This window comes from Paramormyrops kingsleyae, chromosome 23 (genome assembly GCF_048594095.1).
Source record: "Paramormyrops kingsleyae isolate MSU_618 chromosome 23, PKINGS_0.4, whole genome shotgun sequence".
NCBI lineage: Eukaryota > Metazoa > Chordata > Actinopteri > Osteoglossiformes > Mormyridae > Paramormyrops > Paramormyrops kingsleyae.
In genome coordinates, this window is record NC_132819.1 from 22,992,305 (window position 1) to 23,013,214 (window position 20,910).

The following is a 20,910-nucleotide window of genomic DNA, read 5'->3' on the forward strand; positions in this document are numbered from 1 at the left end:
CATATTTTAAAAAAAATGTAAACGACCCCGAAAGCCAGGTCGCATTATAAAAGGTGCGTATACATCTTGAAGTTATAAATGCACAGGAAGAAAATATCATTATATGGCTTCACACTATGGAAAATGTTCTCATTAAAGCGAACAGAACGCCGTCCCTCTTACCTGTGCTCACCTGCCCCGTGTTCCGCAAACGCTGACACGCGTCACTAAGAAGACGGAGCCCCTCCTCAATGAATGACGTACACAGTGGTATTCCGCGTTTACTGGACGAAAGGATTGTCACTCACGTATTTTCTCTGCCGTTCGCGGGCCGCCCAGAACAGATCGCTTCGGTCAAGTTGGCTTGAAAACAGCCATCTAGGAGCTAGAGAAGCAGAAAGATACCTGGAGAGGTGTTTCCAGGACAGGCGAGGGCTTATGTATCAGCGTCTTTAATATTATGATAAACGAAATGACAGTGGAGATGTGGCCGATCCGTTCGAAACACGTTTTTACGGTGTTGTAAGGAAATGTAGAGTTTTTGCTGCATTCATCGAGGTAACGACACGTGAGAATCCTGTCACTGGGAGAGAAGAGGTGTGACCGGTGGGCTCCAAGTGTTTCTGTGGAAACTTCAAAATAGGTAACGTATGTGTCCTTGCTTAAATGCTGAGATTCTTAAAATATGCCGAGTTCTGCTATGACTACTTTCTGGCTTTTTCGTTGCCGTACATTAGGCATCACGTCAACTGTAAAATGTAACCGTCATTCACTCCTATGATTACACGGACTGTGGCTGTCTGTCAAAGTTGCCAACAGCGGTAACTTCTTCTTTTACATTATTGTTGTGCTGTAAATGGCACATGTTAAGACTAATACCTTCTACTAGCCACGAGTTGCGGAAATGTGCGGTAGCCTGCCAGGGCAGTTAACCATTAATGGGCCGGAGTCCGGCGAATGCCAGGATCTATGCCGAAAGTGGTGGGAAGCAGATCAGCTTCATTAAGATGTTAAGTACCTTTGAGTCCAGTAAGCTTCAAAAATCATATTTGCACCGGCATTAAGTAATAAATGAAATTAAATAAAATAATGGTTAGTATCATGATATATTATAGGTTTTATTGCGCTCAAGGATAGATAGATAGATAGATAGATAGATAGATAGATAGATAGATAGATAGGCAGGCAGGCAGGCAGGCAGGCAGGAAGGAAAGGGCGTTGGAACCGGGGGCGGGGGGCGTGAAAGTTGTGCCCCCCAATATTAAACTCTCCGCCACCGATAATCGCAGGTTATTCGATATCTTTCATTACTAATGCTTTTTGTGTTAAGCACTGTTAATATAGCCCAGGATGTTATCTTCTTGTTCTGTGTAAAGGCCTATATTTGCTTTGTGATTCCGGGCTTGATTTGTTTGAAAAATACCGTCTCCGTGGCAACTGATTTTTTTGGGGGGTATTTTTATTTATTCATTGAATGAGGTCATCTGTAATTGCAGTTTTGGTTGGGTGAGGTCATTCTGTTAGCACGCTACTGTAGTTTATCTTTATGCCTGTCCCACGAAAATGGCAAAGCTTCATAGGCTGAGTTGAGGTATACAGTCCTGCCACTACGGCCAGCCATGTGACTGGTACAGTATGTGGCTGTTTGTTGCTACAGACTTCGCCTGGCTGCTCTATGACCCCTTGCACAAGGGCAGCGGTCGTACGCGGGAAGCTGTCATTCTGGGGAAAGTGGGGGCTGCTTCTCCCCACATGCAGTACATTTTAGCGAGGGGGATAACCTCCGTAAATCTACACCCATGACTCCGTAGACATCGCGGCCATTGATGCTTTAGTGAAACATCCATCTGTAAGAATCAGTCAAACTGCATAATTGATTTTTTTTTTTTAAGGGGATGTCAGCTAAGCGGGTAACTGTAGTGTAATTATGGATGTCACTGGGAGGGATCTGTCTGATAATTGAGCACTTTTTAGCATTGTGAGATATGTGGCTGACTTACATGTGCAATGATTCCCTTCAAACCTTCCAATAAGGTTGATATGTCTATTTTTAAACAATAAGACATTTAGTGTTTTCTGTGAAGTGTAAGATGTTATGTGTTTGGTGCAATTTTGAAAAAGACGACAGGATGATAGTTGTCAATGTTACCTGCGATGGATTATGAACCCATCCAGGGCATCCCCCTGCTCTACTGCCTGGGATAGGCTCCAGGCCTCCCCATCATAACCCTGGATAAGTGGCTGGATGGATGGATGGATGGATGAGATATTCTAACTATTTATCCAGGTCATGGTCACAAAGGATATTGTTATATAAACTAATGTAAAAAGACCTAAGGCAATTAGGAAAAGCGTCGTGGTATTCAGAGTAATACCTAAGATAGATATGAACGCAGTAAGAAGTGTGAGATATGTGTTGAAGTGTTTACCTAGTCGGTCAAGAAGAAAAGGGTAATTTCCCTGAAACCAGGATGTTCTACTCAAATTGCAATCTCCCTGGGTAGCTAGTGTGGGGGAAAAACAGCGGTTGTGAAAATGTCTCCCTGAACTGTCACCCTGCCTTGTAATTTCAGCGGTGCCAAACGGCGGCTGTCCCTGGGCGTCTGTGGCAGGATACACCTCGAATGGTCGTTGTCTTCACACATGCCGGCTCTTGGCCGCTGCCGTTGCTTCTGCTTGCTGACTCACAGTCAAACCCACCTGTTTCGTGGCGGCCCTCTTGACGGCATTTTCTCACCGCCTGTCCACGTTTCCATCATCTCTCGATAAAAAAGCATGTGCTTTGCTTACAGCCCTGTCACCGCAGAAACAGAGATGAGGAAAAAGTTACACTGGGGCTCTATATTTAATGTCACGGGGCATGCAGAGCTTTTTGTGGCTTCTGTGAGTCGACCCGGCGTTGTTGATGCGTAATGGGACCTGTTTCCGGGTAACCCTACTCAAGCTGATCTTGTGGTCTCTTTGAGTGACTGAAGTACAGCCATGCAGCCATTGTCGGTTCACTATGTTTCAGTTCACTACGCTCCATGCCATCCAGCACCAACAAGCAGGTTCCAACCCCAAGAAGGACCTCCTTTGTATTCTCGAGCAAGGTCTTTAACCTCAACAGCTTGCAAATGTGTCTTTTCACTGCTGCTCTCTCTTTATTCTTAATTCCCGTTGTCCCCTGTGGATCACCTTCCATCACTGTATCCATGTGTGATGCAGACAGCATGGAGGCTGGGATCTCCCCCAGTCGGGTTGCTTAGCAGTGAGCAGTTGGGAGTGGGGGGGTCATTCAGGAAACATGCTCAGTATCCTCGACATGTTTGTGCTGATCTGCCCGACACGATAGAGAGACGGCAGCTGTAAGACAAACCACTTCCTTTCCTCATGGTATCATGTTAATTTTTAATGCTTGTACCTTGTCCTGCCTGCTTAGTCCCTCTTCAGGTTGTCCTAGTTTGGTCCAGTGCTGAGTTGTATCATGTGCCTGCCCCTATAAAATTACTGTCAATTCATGCCCTGCGTGACAGTTTGAGGAAAGATATCCGGTGTCCTGCTGCTCAGATAAAGCTTTAGTTGTAATTTATATTTGTGTGTGTGTGCGCGTGTGTGTGTGTATTTGTTTTCCTCCCATACCCAAGACATGCAAAAAGTCCATCCATGATCGTAACCTTCCACTCTGACTGGGTGGATTTGAAGTGTTCTAATGCTAGACACTCATGAGCTTTCAACACACACAGTACCAGTCAAAATTCTGGACACAGCTGCTTTTAATGCATCTGTTCCTGTTTTAGGTAAGTTATTCACCTTGTAGTAAAAGGCCTTGAGGCAATGAAGTAGTACGCATCAAATAGTGCAACAATGAGGAGAAGTTTTCAACATCTCAAAATGTTCTCAAATTTCAGACTCTTCAAAATAGCCTCATTTGGCTTAGATGACAGCATTGCAGACTCTCTGCATTCTTTCAGCAGCTTCCAGATGTAGCCACCTGGAATGCCTCTCCAACAGTCCTGAAGAAACTTGTGGAACCTATGGCCACAAGTTGGCTACCGTGTCCTTATACTTCAATCCAACTCATCCCAAAGCAGCTCTATAGGGTTTAGGTTGGGGGGGGGGGTGGGTTGTGGGGGCCAGGTCATCTGTCACAGCACTCCCTCTCTTTCCTTTTTCACAAGATAATGCTTAGGGTAGTTATCTTGTTGAAAAACAATGGATAAGTAGGTGTGTCCAGAGTTTTGACTGGTTTTGTACATCTCTTTCTAGCCAGCAAAAGGAAGATCTGCTTGTGCTTTCAAAACAATAATTTATCTGATTAAATCACCCAAACAAATGGTAGTCAGGGAAACTGGTTTGGTAGCAGCACAACATGCTACAACCCAATGAGTCTCCTTGGAAATGATTTCCTGTGCCAGCAGTGAGTCTGTGTGTGTATAAGAGACAGACAGAGAGAGAGAGTGAATTTAGAATTAGGTTTCAGTGACTCATTTTTCCACAGGGGTCGTAGTTTAAACAGAAAAGCATTTCCGTTCTGTGGAGGCAAACGACAGCAACAGACCTACTCTGCACACTCAAGGGTGGATTAGCAGTCTCCCCGCCACCCAGCGGCCATTAAACTGTTCTGTGTCCATTGAGAATCACATTATAATGCTCTGGTGTCAGTCAGTCAGCCGTGGAGAGGGATGTGGTCCTATAATCAACCCCTGAACACCAGCTGTGGTCAGGTTTAGGGTTAGGAGTGGGATTCTGTATTTACACACTCGTACTGTCCATCTTTCATATCCGTATCTTCAGTGATTCTCACAGTCTGAAGGGTTAATGCTGTTGATTCCATTTGAAATCAAAAGCAGATAAGCATAAACAATCCTCATTTCAGGATTTTCCTATAAACTGAATATTCCAGCAACTGCTAATTCAGCACCTGACTGGAATTAAACTATTTGGTTAGGAAGTGTTGTTGACATAGTTACATAAGAGCATCCTTCTTTGCATTTTACGTTAATTTAGGAAGATACTTTGAAGTATTTAAGCTAGTTGGGTAGAATCCTCCAGGCTGGTCCAGGAATTGTATATAACAGATAAATCAGTACAAATATCTCACTTTTTATTTCTGTAGATTTACAAAGTGCTAGTTTGGTCGAGTTTGAAAGCTGTGTTTTGTGTAGGCGGGACCTTTGTACATGGTCTGGGGAAATTCTGCTTCTATTGTTGTCATGCAGTGGTGCGAATGCATTGCTGCATTCCACGCATGAATATTCACGTGTGCAGCGTGCTGTCAAGGGAGAGCAGTGATCCTCGTCACCCTAGAGCGACGTCGCCCTGGAGCGTCTCGTTCCACCATGAGAGATCACAGGAGCCTCTCAGAAGAAATGCTAATTCTGACTGCTTGTAATAGACTTTTTTTTTCATTTGAACTCTCTGCCTTGTTTTGAGTATTTCCATTAACAGGATGCTGCCACACCGGTCTGGGACTCCCCCTGTAGCACCCTGTCCTGAAGGCCACTGGCAGAGGAATGTCCTTGAACCAACAGTTAATAATCCCCTGGGTTGTGGCTTGTGGGTGGGGCTACGATGAGCTGTTGGTTTCTGTGTGTTTCTATTAAAGGTCGCATTGTCTGTTTATGGTGGATCTGTTTTGTCATGCGATATTTGTCAGGCGCTGTAATTTTGCCTGTGCTGCATGAAACGTTATATATGAAACTTCATGCGGGTGAACTGCACTGACATTGTTGAGTTCGTAGCCCCAAATCTTTGGAGGCACAGTTGGAGGTGGAGAGAGGGATTGATTTAGAAGAGGGCAAGGATATGATTAATCTTTGTGATTAAGCCACAAGGCAAAGGCGCAGAGACACAAGTGCAGAGGGGAAGAAAACCCTGGACAGTCTTGTAGCGACCCAGTGTAACAAATACCCTAGACTAACAAAGACCCCAGACACTCAGGGGAAAGGTTGTCAGACTGATGTTATGTTTCTTAGACATTTGCAATCTTAAACTGAAGAAGATCTTTGCGGAGTCCTTTTTGGCTCAAAATAACGAAATGTGGTAATACAGCTAATACAGTATATGGATGCCCTCTGCTACTGACTGGGTGTAATGCTGAAAATATAGGGGCCTGTAGCTGTCTGTTATCTGATTATGTGTAAAAGTTTATAATGTATCATTCATATAATCTGTATTATATGGTTTATATGGCTAAAACAATCAGTCTTTTGCCCTTACATTTACTCCTACAATGAATTTGGTGTAACAGGATAATCCACTCTTAGATGGATGGATGAAAAACAATGACAGTCATGAATTGTGATTCATGTAATTGTAACATTTTGTTGCCTAATCAGGGATGTTCAGCACCTCATCTCTTAACCAACCTCATTTCTTCACCAACCACCGCTCTTCTCCGCTTTTGATGTCTAGTCGGTATCTCATTGCAAGACAGCAGCAGCCACCGTTAGCAGAGCTCGGAGCCGACCACAGACCAGCCCACTGTGTAGTCACATCCTGGGAGTGACCTTAGTATTACCACAGATGCCATGCATTGCTGCTGGAGGATCTTAAGACACATGCAGGTTGCGTCAGCATTCCTGTCCTCGGGGCCTGTGACTTTGGAAATTGAGTAGGTCCCTGTTGATGACATCACATGGAATGGTGGTCTCCAGTACCGAGTAAAACTAACAAGCCTTGGCAGGAGATAAACACCCTCAAGGCTAAACAAGTAGAAACTGCTCTTGTACCTTTGACTGGGATTTTATAGGGAGGTAAGGATGGGACGGTGTGATGTTTTCATTGCTAACTATACACACCTCAAGCATGCAGTGACGACTCTTCAGGTCCAGTCCAGCCCATTTCCACCCCACGTACCTTCATGCTGGGAAAACCAGTTTCTCTCAGCCTTGACAGGATGGGGAGCATGGTGTGCCAAACCACATCCTGTTGGAGTGTATTGTACCTTTGAAGGATGTCTAAACCATGTTTTTTTTTTTTTTAATCAGAGAAAAACATCAGTATCAACAGGCAGTGCTGAAGGGTTGTGCATCTCTGTGAACTCAGCAGCCCTCCGATTTGAGATGTAAACAACAACATCATGTATTTGCTTCTCTAAATGGGAGAATGTACAGGCAAAAAGACACAAAAGCAGCTTTATTATTCCACCGAATCTATAAAAAGACTGTTGTTTCTCGATTCTCGCCCCCGGCTCTCGCCTGCATGCATTTGCGGTGGATTTATTGCACGCTACACAAACAGGATGTTCTCCGCAGCTCAATGACTTCCCACTATTCAACTGGAGTGCAACATGTGATTTTTTAAAAATTATTCCTGAACTGGAAGTGGTGCCATGGAGGCTCACTGGGCAGCCCTGCTGAGTCACACCTGCGGACCCGGCGGTTTAAATCCCCTCTGGGTGCCCCTGTCATGCGGGTTTCCTCCTCCAGTCCAAACACATACTGTTAGGCTAATTGGCGTCTCTAAATTTCCTGTAGTGTGTGTCTCTGTGCATGTGGCCTGTGGTGGATGGGCGTCTCATCCAGGGTATACCCCTAACTTGTGCTTTGGAAATCAGCTACAGGTCACTGCACCGATGAATCCATCGGTGCAGTGAGAGAGGTCAGAAGCTTGACGTTAGGTTATGGAAATGTCACCTAAACCTGGAAGCACCATGCAAATGTTTGCCAGATGATCTAAACATATAGCCAGATACTTTGGGCATGGGAGTGCATAATGCAACGCGAGATGTTTATCTTGTTGGGTCTGCAGTTACATTTAATACAGCTCACATTGAGTATTTTCCGCAAAATGTTCTGTCTTCCTTGTTTTCTTATACAGATGCTTCTCGCTTTATGTTGGTTTGATTCACTATCGTGTGACAGCGATGTACATTCGGTAGTCTGTACATTCGGTAGTCTGTACATTCGGTAGTCTGTACATTCGGTCGTCTGCGTGATCTCTTGCCAGGCTAAGGATATGCTGTACGATATTCTGTACCGATGCTGGGTGTCGGTAGCTTGTGCACAGCCACGCTTCAAGTCTCTATAGAGATAGGTTGCGTAAACACCTCGTAAATATTTATCAGCGTATCGTACAGTGTTTTCTTACGGGTTTAACCAGATAAACCTCATTTATTTTATTTTCAATTACTGGTATATAGCTAGTTGCAGAAATTATTTATTTACTTAGCTAGTGACAGTATTTAGGTTTTTTTTACTTATTTGTTATACGATATTAATATTTGACTTCTGATATTTTCCATTTCTGGTGAGTTCATTGGATCGTAACCCCATCGTAAGTCGAAGAGCGCATTCAGTCTTCCAGCTATTTATTATTTCTTTGGGTTCTGAGGATAAAATCACCATATGTTTGTGAAACCAGGAGGGTCAGTTGATTTCTATGCATTTAAATAGATTAGCAATGTCAGGCAGGACTGTTGTAAGAACTGACACTTTGTGTTGAATCACTTTTATTTCACACAGTATCCTTTAGATATAGCGGATTACACTGTGAAATCAGTGCGTCGCACATGAGCAAGTTCCTTCGGCTGCTGAGTCACAATCACGCGCGTTAATTATATTAGGAAGCGGAAATCAAAATAAATTGTTTTGATTGCATTGTGCCATTAGCTACAAATGTTAGAGAAGGACTAATGGAGGCAGAGGTCGGGGAGCAGAACGATATCTCTTAATTCCTGCACTCACAGTGAATGGAAGGAGGGAGCAATTTCAGGACAGGAATCGTATAAAAATCCAGGCTGATGTGGAATTAAATTGAGAACCTGTATGGAAGAGGCTGACCTTCAGTTTTCCTTTATAAGTGTAGCAGATTAGCTAATAATCACTGTCGTAGCAGCTGTTTCAGCTATAGCAGCTTATACCTTCCTTTCTCTTCTTTTGAAAACTTCTCACAATTATATCCATAAATAGTCATTTGCGGATTGGCCTTGAAACTGGCTGTAAACACATAAGAACATTAAATTACAGGCCTCTCCTGGTATAGCCTGACTGGAAGGCATTACTGGCTCGAGTTGCCCGAATGCCTTTCTTTATCAAAATGGCAACTTTACCTGAATCTACATGTTGAACTGGGAATAGGTAACCTTATTTTGATGTAATTATTACATTTGCTTATTTAAGAGATGCTTTTATCTGAAGTGATGTACATCCCAGGAAACAGGGCCAGCCAGTCCCTGGAGCAACTGGGAGTTAATGACCTTGTTCAAGGGCCCAACAGTGAAATCACTCCTGTGATTAGAGGATTTGAACCAGCAACCATCTGATCACTGGCACAACATCCTAACCTGCTGGGCCACATATCTTCCCTATTTGTGCTTCATAATCACTTTATACATAAATTATAATGGTTAATGGTTTTTTTCTGGCTGGTAGCCCTGTTGAGATTCGCCAGTGTGTAAATACTAACAGTGAAGCTTCTCGTTTTTCTAGGTTTCCTGTTTTTCTAGAACATTCAGTTGTTTTTGTGAACTTAATAATAATAATAATTGACACTTTATTATCCCTGTAGGGAAATTGTCTTTACGCCTCCCTCAGCTTGCTCTTCATAGAGTAAGTTGTCCATAGAGGGCAGCCATGCAGCGGCACTCAGGGAGCTGGAGCTTAAGGGCCTTGCTGAAGGACCTGCAGACCCCCCAAGTATTACTGACCTGGAGGGCCCCACCCCCAGATGCTCTATCCAGTTAGGAGCATCACTGGTTGTGTTAAATCAGAATCAGGTTTATTGGCCAAGTTTGTACACACACACACACACACACAGAGCGAGTAGGGGGCAGGGTGTGGCTCAGTGATAGGAAGGTTGGCGGTTCGATCCCAGCCTTGGGAAAATAGCTACATCTGTGGGCCCCTGAGCGAGGCCCTTAACCCCCCAGCTCCACGGGTGCTGCTACAGGTGGCTGCCCTTCACTGCCAAGCTTGTTTTGACCTACATGTGTGTCAGGGCTAGAATGGAAGATGGAATAAACAAAAAGAGAATTTTCCCACAGGGATCAATAAAGTGCTACCATTTCATACATAGGACAGTACAATGGTCACATGCAGTCCGGTTAATATAGACAATGTGCTTGGTAACTGTATGGAAGGAGTGTCGTACAAGGAATGTTAAATTGTGTATGATATGTACAATACAATAAATTTAGTGAGTTATTTGCAAAAATGAGGTAATGCGTGGTAATGGGAGGAAGGTAGGTGACAGTGTACCCCATCACTTCCTCTGTGACTCTCACCATACAGCTAAAGGTGACATGTACATATCATCAAGCCAAAAGGAGGCTGAATTTAGTGGCGGCGTGATTTTTATATCTGCGTCTTCTTCCTTGCTGCCCGCTTTTGCAGGAAAAGAGCGATGTGGTCAGTGACTGGGAGAGATCTGTGAGGCTAGTTCTCGCCCACACCCCCCCCCCCCCCCCCCCGCAGTGCCACTGAGATGAGCAGCGGCGCAGCCCACAAGGTACCGCCAATGGCCCGGAGCGACGCCAGCTGCCTGTCCAAACATGGCTCGCGGCAGGTAACCCGCGGTATTCCCGAACATCTGACTCATCGCTCTGAAATCACCCCCCCAAGACACACACCACGTTATCACGTATATCAGATATAGCACCAACTTGTACTAATCTAATAAAATATAATACTGCCCTTACATGCATGTGATATGAGCCTGCAATCCCATAATCCTTAGTGTCACTCTCTATTGTTCATCTTGGGCCTGTCTGCTTCACTCCCACCTTCCTACTCTTCAGTATTGACTGAAATATGGGTCTCCAGTTAGGGCCCAGTTTTGTAGTTACATGCAGCATCCAGGCAACTGCTCCCATTAAGGCTGCACTGGGCAATTTCTCCTCTGCTCTGTCAGATGCTCTCAGAGTAAAGTCACTCCCACGGTCGCGCCGCCCCCGCTGGCTATGTCACACGTCCCGGAAGGCACATTGTCTCTATACCATTTCCTGTAATTATACAGCACCAGTCAAAAGTCTGGACACATCAACTGAAAATCATTTGTTTTTCAGCAAGATAACAGCCCAAAGCATACCTCGAGGTTTTATAGCGAGTATTATCCTGTGAAGAAGGAAAGAGAGGGAGTGCCATGACAGATGACCTGGCCCCCACAACCCCCCCCCCCAACCTAAACCCTATAGAGCTGCTTTGGGATGAGTTGGATTGAAGCATAAAGACACAGTAGCCAACTTGTGGCCATAACTTGTGTAACCTTCTTCAGGACTGTTGGAGAGGCATTCCAGGTGGCTACATCAGGAAGCTGCTGAAAGAATGCCAAGAGTCTGCAATGCTGTCATCTAAGCCAAAGGGGGCTATTTTGAAGAGTCTGAAATTTGAGAACATTTTGAGATGTTGAAAACTTCTCCTCATTGTTGCAATATTTGATGCGTATTACTTCATTGCTTCAAGGCCTTTTACTATAAGATGAATAACTTACCTAAAATAGGGACAAATGCATTAAAAGCAGGTGTGTCCAGACGTTTGACTGGTAGTGTCTACACGCCCCCATCCTTCTCCTCTGTCACTCCACCTTTTTGTACATGTAATTAAGCTGCAAATGGTCAAATATACCCTGTTAATAAACTGCATGATCAGTGAAACCCTTATGTGTAGCTGACCCGCTCGTGCTCTGGTCGTGTATATGTCAGTGCAGCTTATGCAGATTGGCCCCTCACTGAATTTGAGCTGCAGAAACATGCAGTTTCCTGTGTCACACAGGCACAGTGCGCTTCAGCTGGCCTGGCTGTCACCAAAAGCCACATCAAGGATGATTGTGTAACATTGCAGGCCGGTTGTTATGGTTTCTTTATGGCGCTTTATGCTACGTTCTTACAGTAGCTGGCTTTGGAGAGAAGCGTTTGCTAGTTAGATATTAGCTAGTCCATGTATTAGCTGAGGAATACGGTTGGAGTGTGACACAGAGGGACGGATTGTGAGAGCGAGGGAAGCAGAGTGACACTGATCTATTTCCGCTCCAGGTAGTGGTTGGGCATGGTGGAGACGTGTGTCTTTTAGTGAGAATTGGGGCATAGAGACAAAGGAGAGGGACTGACCTAAATGCTGACCCTGCAGGTACAGGGGTCTGATTTCGGTCTGCATCATCTCCCTGGTTCCTCATGGGAGGATCGACAGCCCGAGGCGTAATTTATCGTCACGGTGGATGGAGCTTTGGGGCTGACGTTCACCTCCAGCCCAGGTGCTAATTAGCGCTGATTAAATTAGTCAGCATTATGCAGAGCGTTGTGAGTCACGCGCCTCAGGGCGGCCGCTCGGCACTCAGCCCCGGCGTCGTCCCCCCCCCCACAGGACAGCTGGGAGATCGTGGAGGGTCTCCGTGGCGCCCTGGAGATCGTCCAGGAGCCACCGAAGCAGGAGGGTCTGCTGCTGAAGAAGAGGAAGTGGCCCATGAAAGGCTGGCACAAGGTGGGGTCACATGCCACAAATTTAGGGGCTTCACTAGAAGTTTCTAGAAGAATCTGAGTAGCTTTACCAACCTCTCGACAGTCAAGGGCAAAAGGTAGAGGTTCAAACGCAAGTTCGTGTTTGTAACCAGGATTATTAACGGAATTGTTTACTGGAATAAAATAAGATTCGAAAATAAAATAAACAATTGCAACTAAATATAAACTACAAGTACAACTTCTGAAACTATCTGAGAAAGACAAATGTCAAATACTGTACCATTAGCAATTTTAAAAACTATTTAGCTAAAGTACTTAGTTGTTTATCTTTAATACCACTAATAATGTGTGGAACAATTTTTGGCAATTTTGAGGATATTACTACATAACGTTTACTGCGTATTCATGCAGGACTAAAGATCAGACACACAAAATAGATCTGCGAGGTTAAATCTAGAAATAAAATTACTAAAATAGACACGAAAACAGAAAACTAAATAGAAATATATATTAGAAATAAAAACGTCACAAAAAGCCACACTAAAAGCTAGCTAAAACAAAATCAGATTTCAAATGGAGATTGAAAATAATATGAAAATGAAAACAAGATTTTAAAAAATGAAACTACAGTGACACTGTTCGTGACACAGTGAGTGTGGCAGCGTTTCACGTTTTGTCACGTCCTTGTCGTTCACCGTGTTCATTCTTCCCGCAGCGATACTTCGTGCTGGAGAAGGGCATCCTGAAATATGCTAAGTGTGGAACTGACGTGAGTATTGGGGGGGGGGGGGTTTACATCGGCATGCTCCTCATGTCTGTAAATATGTCTGTTTTTGCACGAGAGCCTCTGGTCTGCAGGTTTTCTCTGGGTGTCTCCACATGGAATCACGTTCGGGTGATGTCCTTGTGTCTTCTCCACCCAGATCCGGAAGGGGAAGCTGCACGGCCGTATCGATGTGGGGCTGTCAGTCATGTCCATTAAGAAGAAGGGCCTGTGCATCGACCTGGACGCCGAAGAAAACATCTATCACCTGAAGGTACAGAGCACCCTGTGCTGAACGGAGAAGCTTAGGCCGTAATCTGAGGAACGGTCAGAGGTACCAAGCATCAACAGACCCAGCAGTGGTCATACTTTGCAAATTGCTCTTTAATTGCAGTTCCTTGTTCAGTTTACCTATCATTTCTCCTTACACCGCTGTTCCACACCCAGTTGTAGTCAACCAGATCTTTGTATCTGTGCACACACATTAGTTGTTAAAATGGAATATACTGAAAGGGCATGGACCAGAGCCCATTTTTTAAATACGTCCCTAGTTTCACCACCTTGTTAAAGGGACCCTAATTTGCCTGATCGTACCCTTCTGGGTGTGTATTTACTTTTGCTTATGGCTTTTTTAATAGGTGTGAGGGTCACAGTTAAGCCACAGATAACAAGATCATGAGTCAGACTTCCCAGTGACACAAACAGCGATCAATTTGTAAACAGGGAAAGTGAGCCTTTCGTGATCACTGGTCCCCAAAGACCCAACACCACCAAAGAGAAGAGAAGAGGCACCAGACAAGACCAAACACAGCCTCCTACAAGCCTCTTGACAGATTCAATCTCACAGATCGTTAGCTGTTAAACCTCAAGAGGTTCAGATTCACCTTGTAAACCTGTAATCTAATTCTCCGGTAGAACATGTTTCCCACAGTTTCTTTTATTAGAACTTTGATTATTAAACTTCTGCAGAATAGATAGTTGCTGCTTTCAGGCATCTGTGTATTGATTTTCCAGAGTTTAAGATGATTGGATTGAGCAGATCTCTAAGTAACGATGCAAACAGCAGAGGAGAAGAAAGCAATGAACGGAAGCAAAGGAAGAAACATAACATTTTTTGCTTTATGCCTCCCTGCTCCCACTCCGTTATCCCCGGAAATTATCCAATTTCACAGCTGACTGATAGTTCCATTTGCAATGCAAAACAATTACTCCAAAGAGGTATAGTTAATGAATGAGTCAATATTAAATATTCCAGAGACAATGGACTCATAAATCAATGCACTTGACATGATCGCTATCACAGATAATGTCTAAGAATTGTGGTTCTAATACACGTTTCTTTGCACAGGTCCCAACCGATGAGCTGTTTGAGGAGTGGGTGTTTAAGCTAAGAACTCACCGTGTCTTCCGTCAGAATGAGATTGCGATGTATCCCAATGAGATGTCGCAGTTCTGCTTGCACTATCCCACCATGATATCTCCTGGACTGACACAGACTGCTTCCCTGAGAAAGGTATAATGACAGGTCCAGTCTGAACACGGGCAGGTTAATATTCATTTCCTACCTCTCTGGGTAGCAAGTCACATGTCAGATTGCTGATGTTGTATCCTCGAGGAAAATATTATTCTTCAACAGAATATCCAGATGACTGAATGGGCAAAACATTCACCTTGTATGGAATCAACAAGATAATTAAAAATGCCTGTGCAATTCTTTGTGTGGAGTTAGTTTCTTTTCAAAGAAGCCATAACAAAAAGTTTTAACTAAAAGTTTGAGTGTTACAAGTGTAAATGCAGAAGGTTTAACAACCAAAGGTTTGTACTGACGATGATGTAGTGCTTCTGGTCCGTCCAACACAGCGCACAACACTGACAAACCAATCGCCAGGACACCCCGAGGGCAAGTTCACATCTTGGCTACAGTCTTCTGAAGAAATGAAGAAGGTCAACGACGGTAGGGCGATCACCAGATCTTCCCACAATGTTCTCTAAGTCAGTGGGCTTCATAGTTTGAGAAAGCTTTGTTTACATTCCCCTCCCTGGCGAGGGATCACCATTTACTCATTTACCTGCCACTTCTATGAAAAGCAACTTAAAGTACAGGACAGGGCTACAGCGGGAGTAACACTGAGCCTTAGCAGTGATCCTTGTCCCTGCAGGCCTTTCGGCTTGTGAGTCCTACCTTCAGGAGATGGACCACCTGTTGAGAAACATGGACATTCTTCACCGGACATGTTCCACACCATCCATGACCACGTTCCCTGTATGTGAAATCCTATCCTTCAGTCCTCAACGATACTTCAAAGTCACACGGCGACCCTAAAATGCTAGAATCACTCATGTGATTTACGGAGTAATCAGATACTCTTCTGTTTTGTCAGCCATCCTCCTTTGACATCGCTGGCAAAAAGGAGAAGAGAACTCACAGAAGATGGCGCTCAAAGAATTGTGGGAAAGACGGCAAAATGACTCTCCAGGTGCCCGCGACGAGGCACATGTTCACTGCACAGGTAGGTCCCCTGAGCCTCAGTTTTGCTCTATTCTCCCTCGACTTTCTGAATAAGGATATTCATTTTATTCTCTCCATTTCTTCATCAGGCAGAGGTAAGAGATTCTCTCTCTAAATCTACTTTTGTTGTTATTATTAAGCCTGGCCTCTGTGGCCTTGTAATCTCCCCCCTGCCGCTCATGCACAAAGATATTTAATGCCCCCCCCCCCCCCACACACACGACCGGCTGTGCTCCATGTCTCCCAGGTACCCAGCTGCATATCCTCCGGCTCCATTCGCCTCCACTCCTCCAACCCGAACCTCTCTACCATCGAGCTGAGCAGCCATGAGGTCTACCCCGAGACCCCCGACTCGCCCACGGAGGCGTCCAAAATCCTGGAGGACTTCTATCGGGTGGCGAGAGACCGTGAGTCCAGATCTGTGTTTGATGCCTGAATTCATGTGCCAACCTTTATCACAGGAATGTGATTTTTAAAACTCTATCCACTATACTTTTATGGAAATGAGTGCAATTATCTCTGAGTTAAGAGATACAAGGTAGAGTAATCTTTCAACTGAAAAAACAGTACAAAAAGAGGCAGCTTCCAGGTGTTTTGGCCAAAAATAAACAACAAAATGTCTGCTAGCTGGCTGTCATGAGTGGATAGACTTTCTACGCAAACCTGAGAAAAAACAACGAAGAACTTGTCTTCCCCACCAGCATCAGACGGCCTCGAAGTGAATTCAGTTTCTGTCAGAATAACAACAACATACATTTTTTTCTTATTCTTATAAATCAGCCTTTAAGATTTTTGAACATACATTTAAAAACGGTGTTTTACAATGACTAGCTCTCAGTTTTGTCTTCATCTTGACGTAGCAGCATGCCCAAGCGAGGTTGACTTCGATCTCCCTGCTGCCTTTCTTTCTGTCTATCAAGCATTTCTCTTCTTACCATGATGAGCAACCGTCTTTAATAGGAGTACAGAATTGTCTGATTGCTCTCGGACCCACAGTGAACGGCGCCATGCGGTCCGCCTTTGGAGCCCTGTCCTCGGAACGCGAGCGAATGAAGGACTTCATGCAGCATGAGGCCTGCCAGCTGCCTTCCCATCAGGCCCTGGGGCTGAAGAACACCCTCAAATCGGTACACTTCCTGTGGCCACGGCCACCTTCCCTGAGAGCGTTCCTGCTAGTTAGCAAGAACTTCATCTTAGTGAAGATGCTCTTGTGCTTTAAGTTGGAAGGCTGTAAGATGAGGGGGGTGGCATGGGTATTCCAGGGAGGAGTGAAGTCATGTGATGAGCACTTAGATCACCCATAAGCATTTTACTAATAATTTTAAAACAGTCACTATTTTCTGTCCTGTGCAGATAGACTACACTACACTCGTCACCCTTGTGTCTTGACTTGCGGACCTGATTGGTTGTCTGTTGTTCCACCCTTTCCTAAATCCAAAGAGAATTGTCCTCTTGTGATAGTTTGCATCCCCCAGACCCCGTTCTCTGCTCTCATCTGAATGTCATATAGTTCTGCTTATATTTATATTTCATATAGTTCTGCTAATATTTGACTAAGAGAAGCACGTGCCGCCTTCTCCACCAATCATAGCCGTCTTAATCTCTAACCGTGAACGCGACCTGGAAGCTGCTAGACTGAATCGCCGTAGGGGTCCCCGTCGGCCCTTGGTGCTCATCCATATCTGCTCCGGTAAAACATCCAGGTGTTTGAAGTGTAAATCAGCACCAGTCATTTTTAATTAAAGCTTCTAGTCGAATGTCAGGATATGCATCCCTTGGGTCGGTGCTGGTCTGTTCTCTGTCATAATCATTTTCTCAGCATTAGCAAGAAATGGAAGCCCAGTAAAAGTTATTTGCAGCCCGGCTGTGTGTCTGTGCCTTTTAAGAGGCAAGACGAGTGCAGAGTAAATCATTAGGGCCATTAAAATGGAGTGGGCTTTTTTTCTTTTATTGCAATATTTGCTATTTATTTATTGTTTTATTTTTAGTTCAAATGGAATTGACTGGGTTGAGTGGGATACATGTTCACGTCTAGTTTTTAGGAGGTTTGGGAAAATGCCGTGTTACCTAACAGGTGGTGGCGTGTAAACGCCCCAGTGCAGGAATGCAGTGAATGCAGTGAACGATCCCTTTGGGTCTGCATGTTCAGCTCCCAGCTCCCTGCTTAACCGGACCTGCTTTGGGTTACAATCGTCACGGCGGCAATTAAATGTAAATGTCGAGCTGTAATGCAGAGCTGGTTGCAGTGACCATCTGAGAAGGACTGGAGACCAAAATGACAGAATGATGATAGATTATATGTGAATTTGTGCCGTCAAGTTTGTTTGCTTCACCTAAATAGACACAAACTGGCGGCTCTGTCAAATATCTCCCCCTGCATGTCGGATCATCAGCCTTGTTTCTTTACTGAAAGCAGCCTTTTCCTCCTGACTTTTAATCAGCTTACATGCAAATCTGGGCACTTTCGAGTAATGCAGTAGTGTCAATGTCATCTTACACAGTTTCTCCACCCCCCCCCCCCCCCCCCCAAACAGGACTCCATTGACGGGCGCCACCCCCTGGTCCATCAGGCATCCAATGAGAGCAGGACATCCATCCCTGAGTCCCTCTCTGAGTTCTTTGATGCTCAGGAGGTCTTGCTGTCTGTCAGCTCCTCTGAGAATGAGGTAAGACGGCCTACAGTCAGCGACGTCTTTTCAGGAGGTGGGTTTCCGGCATTGAGGTGGTCAGCTGTTCATGTCTGGAACCACAAGGGACAGAGTACCGGTATTAGACTAAATATAGAGATACAGGTAATTTAACTTAAAATGTCATTATATCCATTTTCAGGATTTAGATTTTACCCGGTATAGCTGTGATTTAATATGAATAGCTCATAGCTCAGCAAAGGTGTAATGCGGCACTTTATTGCATAAATCTAAACATTTATAGGCTGTTGATTTTTAGATAAACCAGCGTTTGCTTCGTTTCAGAGGCATTCTGCGACCCTGTGGTTTAGGGTTAGCACTCGATGGCCACGACCGGAAGGTTGCCAGTTCAAATTGTAATTTATATTTGACTTACTTCATAAAAATGATTATGTCATTTGTTTCAAAATGCTTTGATATTCAGTATTATTGTATTTTGAAAATACAAGAAATACTTTCCCCCTTGATGTATGAATGATGACATCACGTGTGCAAAACTTTGTGCATGTGCAAGGAGGAAGTTTAGTTATTAGAGCCAATAGTTGGTCATGTGCATTGAACCGAAAGAGTTTGAAGCTCCATTCAGGCCTGTTTGTGTTTAAAGTTTTTAAGATGTTGTGCTTACATTTTCATTTTTCATTTTGCCACTGTGGTGCAATAAAGAAAGCAGTTTTGTCAATTAAATTACAAAAAAACACAGTTTTTCTGAGTTTGATATTATTATTTTTTCACTTGATTGATTTGGTGTTATCTGAATGTTCTCAGGAGTAGTTGGGATGTGTTCAAGACACTTCAGAATATTTGATCTTTGTTTGATTTCACATTTGTATCGTGTCTCATTAAGTAGTTAAAACGTTGCTCTTATGCTTGGCCATATGAGGCAATGTGCTTGTGAAGGAACAGGCTGATATAAAATAGAAGTGAATTGTATTTTTGTATTTTAAAAATACAAGATACTGTAGTATATTTTGCTACTTTGCTTGGTGGCTGTATTTCATAGTTTATTTTGATACACTGAGACATTTTTGATGTATTTCTGGCAGGCTGATGTCACCGTTGGGTCCTTAACCCTGGTTGTTCCAGGGACACTGTCTGTCACTTTTCTGTGATCCTCATTTGTACATCGCTTTGGAAAAAAGCGTCCACTCTATAAATGTGACATTCACGGTAATTTTATGTCGTGAGGTCAGTGTTTCTCCTCTGAGCTTCACTGCAGAATAATCTCCTTTTAATTAACCTGCCACTTCCTCAGCTGTTCGGCAAACTAATAAGGCAATTCCAGATATGACAAATAAGCTGACTGGCCGTCCTGTGAAAAATCCCCATAAGCAGACCTGAGGAGCAGAGAGACCGCCTGCTTTGGGGGGCGCGATGATGTAGAGCGCGCGTGACGTGTCTCCTGTCCTTCCAGGCCTCAGACGACGGATCTTATCTCAGCGACGTCAGTGACAGTATATCCGTGGAGCATCTCAACGAGGCAGAACCCGAGAAGCCCCCTTTAGGTATGCTGGGGTACCTTTGATTCCTCTCATCCGAACATTCAAACGCACCCAAAGACCAGTAAGGCAGCCCACTGGGTTTATTATATATAGGAACATATATGTATGTATTTGTGCTGTATATTGGGGTTCAAAGTAAAGCTCAGATCTGGAGCATGTCTATAAGGAGTAGAGCCAGATTAAGCTTATTGTGTCCCTGGGGAAAAGCGCACATGAAGTCCTGTCAGAAAGAAAGGGATTGGTGGCTCACGGAATTCAGAATTGCTATTAACAAAAGGAAAACGTTACATAGGCTTTTCAGTGTGCCGTATTAAGAGAACCATAGGCAATCATGTTAAATATACAATCATATTAAATATACTGGATGCTACATCGCATTAACCAGAGCAGGGTGGGATTATGGGGACTTGGTGCCCCCCCCCCCGAGGACGTGCTGCCCCCAGGCACCCATATGGTGATGAGAATTTGCATGAAAACTTTTAGGTGGCCTGTAACCCCATGGTGTGTGTCCTGGGGGTAGGTGTGTAATCACTCTGATCCCGCCCCCAGAATGTGTGCAGAACGGTTCCGGCGACATGCGGCGCAGGTCAAACCTTCCCTCCCCAAGCTCCTCCAGCCCCATCAGCTTGTGGAACATCTTGAAGAACAACATCGGCAAGGACCTGTCCAAAGTTGCCATGCCGGTGGCGCTGAATGAGCCGCTGAACACGCTGCAGCGGCTGGCGGAGGAGCTGGAGTACAGCGAGCTTCTGGACCGCGCCGCAGCCACCGAGGACCCCTTCGAGCGCATGGCAAGTGGCGCCGATCAAGCCCCTCAGCTACATCGTTAGTGACCTTCAGACAAGGATCCTGAACATGCAGCTGCAGTACTTGCTGTCACTCGATTAACTCGTCTGTGTGGGGCTGTCGTGCCGAATCTCTTCCACCGTCCAAATTCCTTCCCCTTGACGTATCACTCGGCTATTAGCCAATGATGCAATCGCGATGATGCAATCGCGATGATGCAATCGTGATGATGCAGTTTCAAGTAACCCTGTAAGTTTCAAATTCAGCAAGAGTTCACATTAATAAAACACGTTTACAAATGTTATTTAAAA

The 20,910-nt window shown here is 44.5% G+C and overlaps 1 protein-coding gene across 3 annotated transcripts in view; it reads left to right on the forward strand.

The window, feature by feature from the left end:
* Positions 1–296: 296 nt before the first annotated feature.
* osbpl3a (oxysterol binding protein-like 3a) overlaps positions 297–20,910 on the forward strand; it is a 28,466-nt gene continuing 7,852 nt past the window's right edge. The window contains exons 1-14 of one of the 3 annotated variants that reach the window (XM_023825272.2): positions 297–622; positions 10,296–10,467; positions 12,261–12,377; positions 13,071–13,124; positions 13,279–13,392; positions 14,467–14,631; positions 14,979–15,072; positions 15,278–15,381; positions 15,500–15,628; positions 15,875–16,034; positions 16,624–16,754; positions 18,162–18,293; positions 19,726–19,816; positions 20,363–20,604. In XM_023825272.2, coding sequence (XP_023681040.2) covers positions 10,387–10,467; positions 12,261–12,377; positions 13,071–13,124; positions 13,279–13,392; positions 14,467–14,631; positions 14,979–15,072; positions 15,278–15,381; positions 15,500–15,628; positions 15,875–16,034; positions 16,624–16,754; positions 18,162–18,293; positions 19,726–19,816; positions 20,363–20,604 — 1,614 coding nt within the window. In that variant the 5' untranslated portion in view covers positions 297–622; positions 10,296–10,386. Of the gene's footprint in view, positions 623–10,295; positions 10,468–10,496; positions 12,151–12,260; positions 12,378–13,070; positions 13,125–13,278; positions 13,393–14,466; positions 14,632–14,978; positions 15,073–15,277; positions 15,382–15,499; positions 15,629–15,874; positions 16,035–16,623; positions 16,755–18,161; positions 18,294–19,725; positions 19,817–20,362; positions 20,605–20,910 lie in introns of those variants that run through there. The other 2 variants (XM_072705929.1, XM_072705930.1) reach the window with 2 other exon arrangements.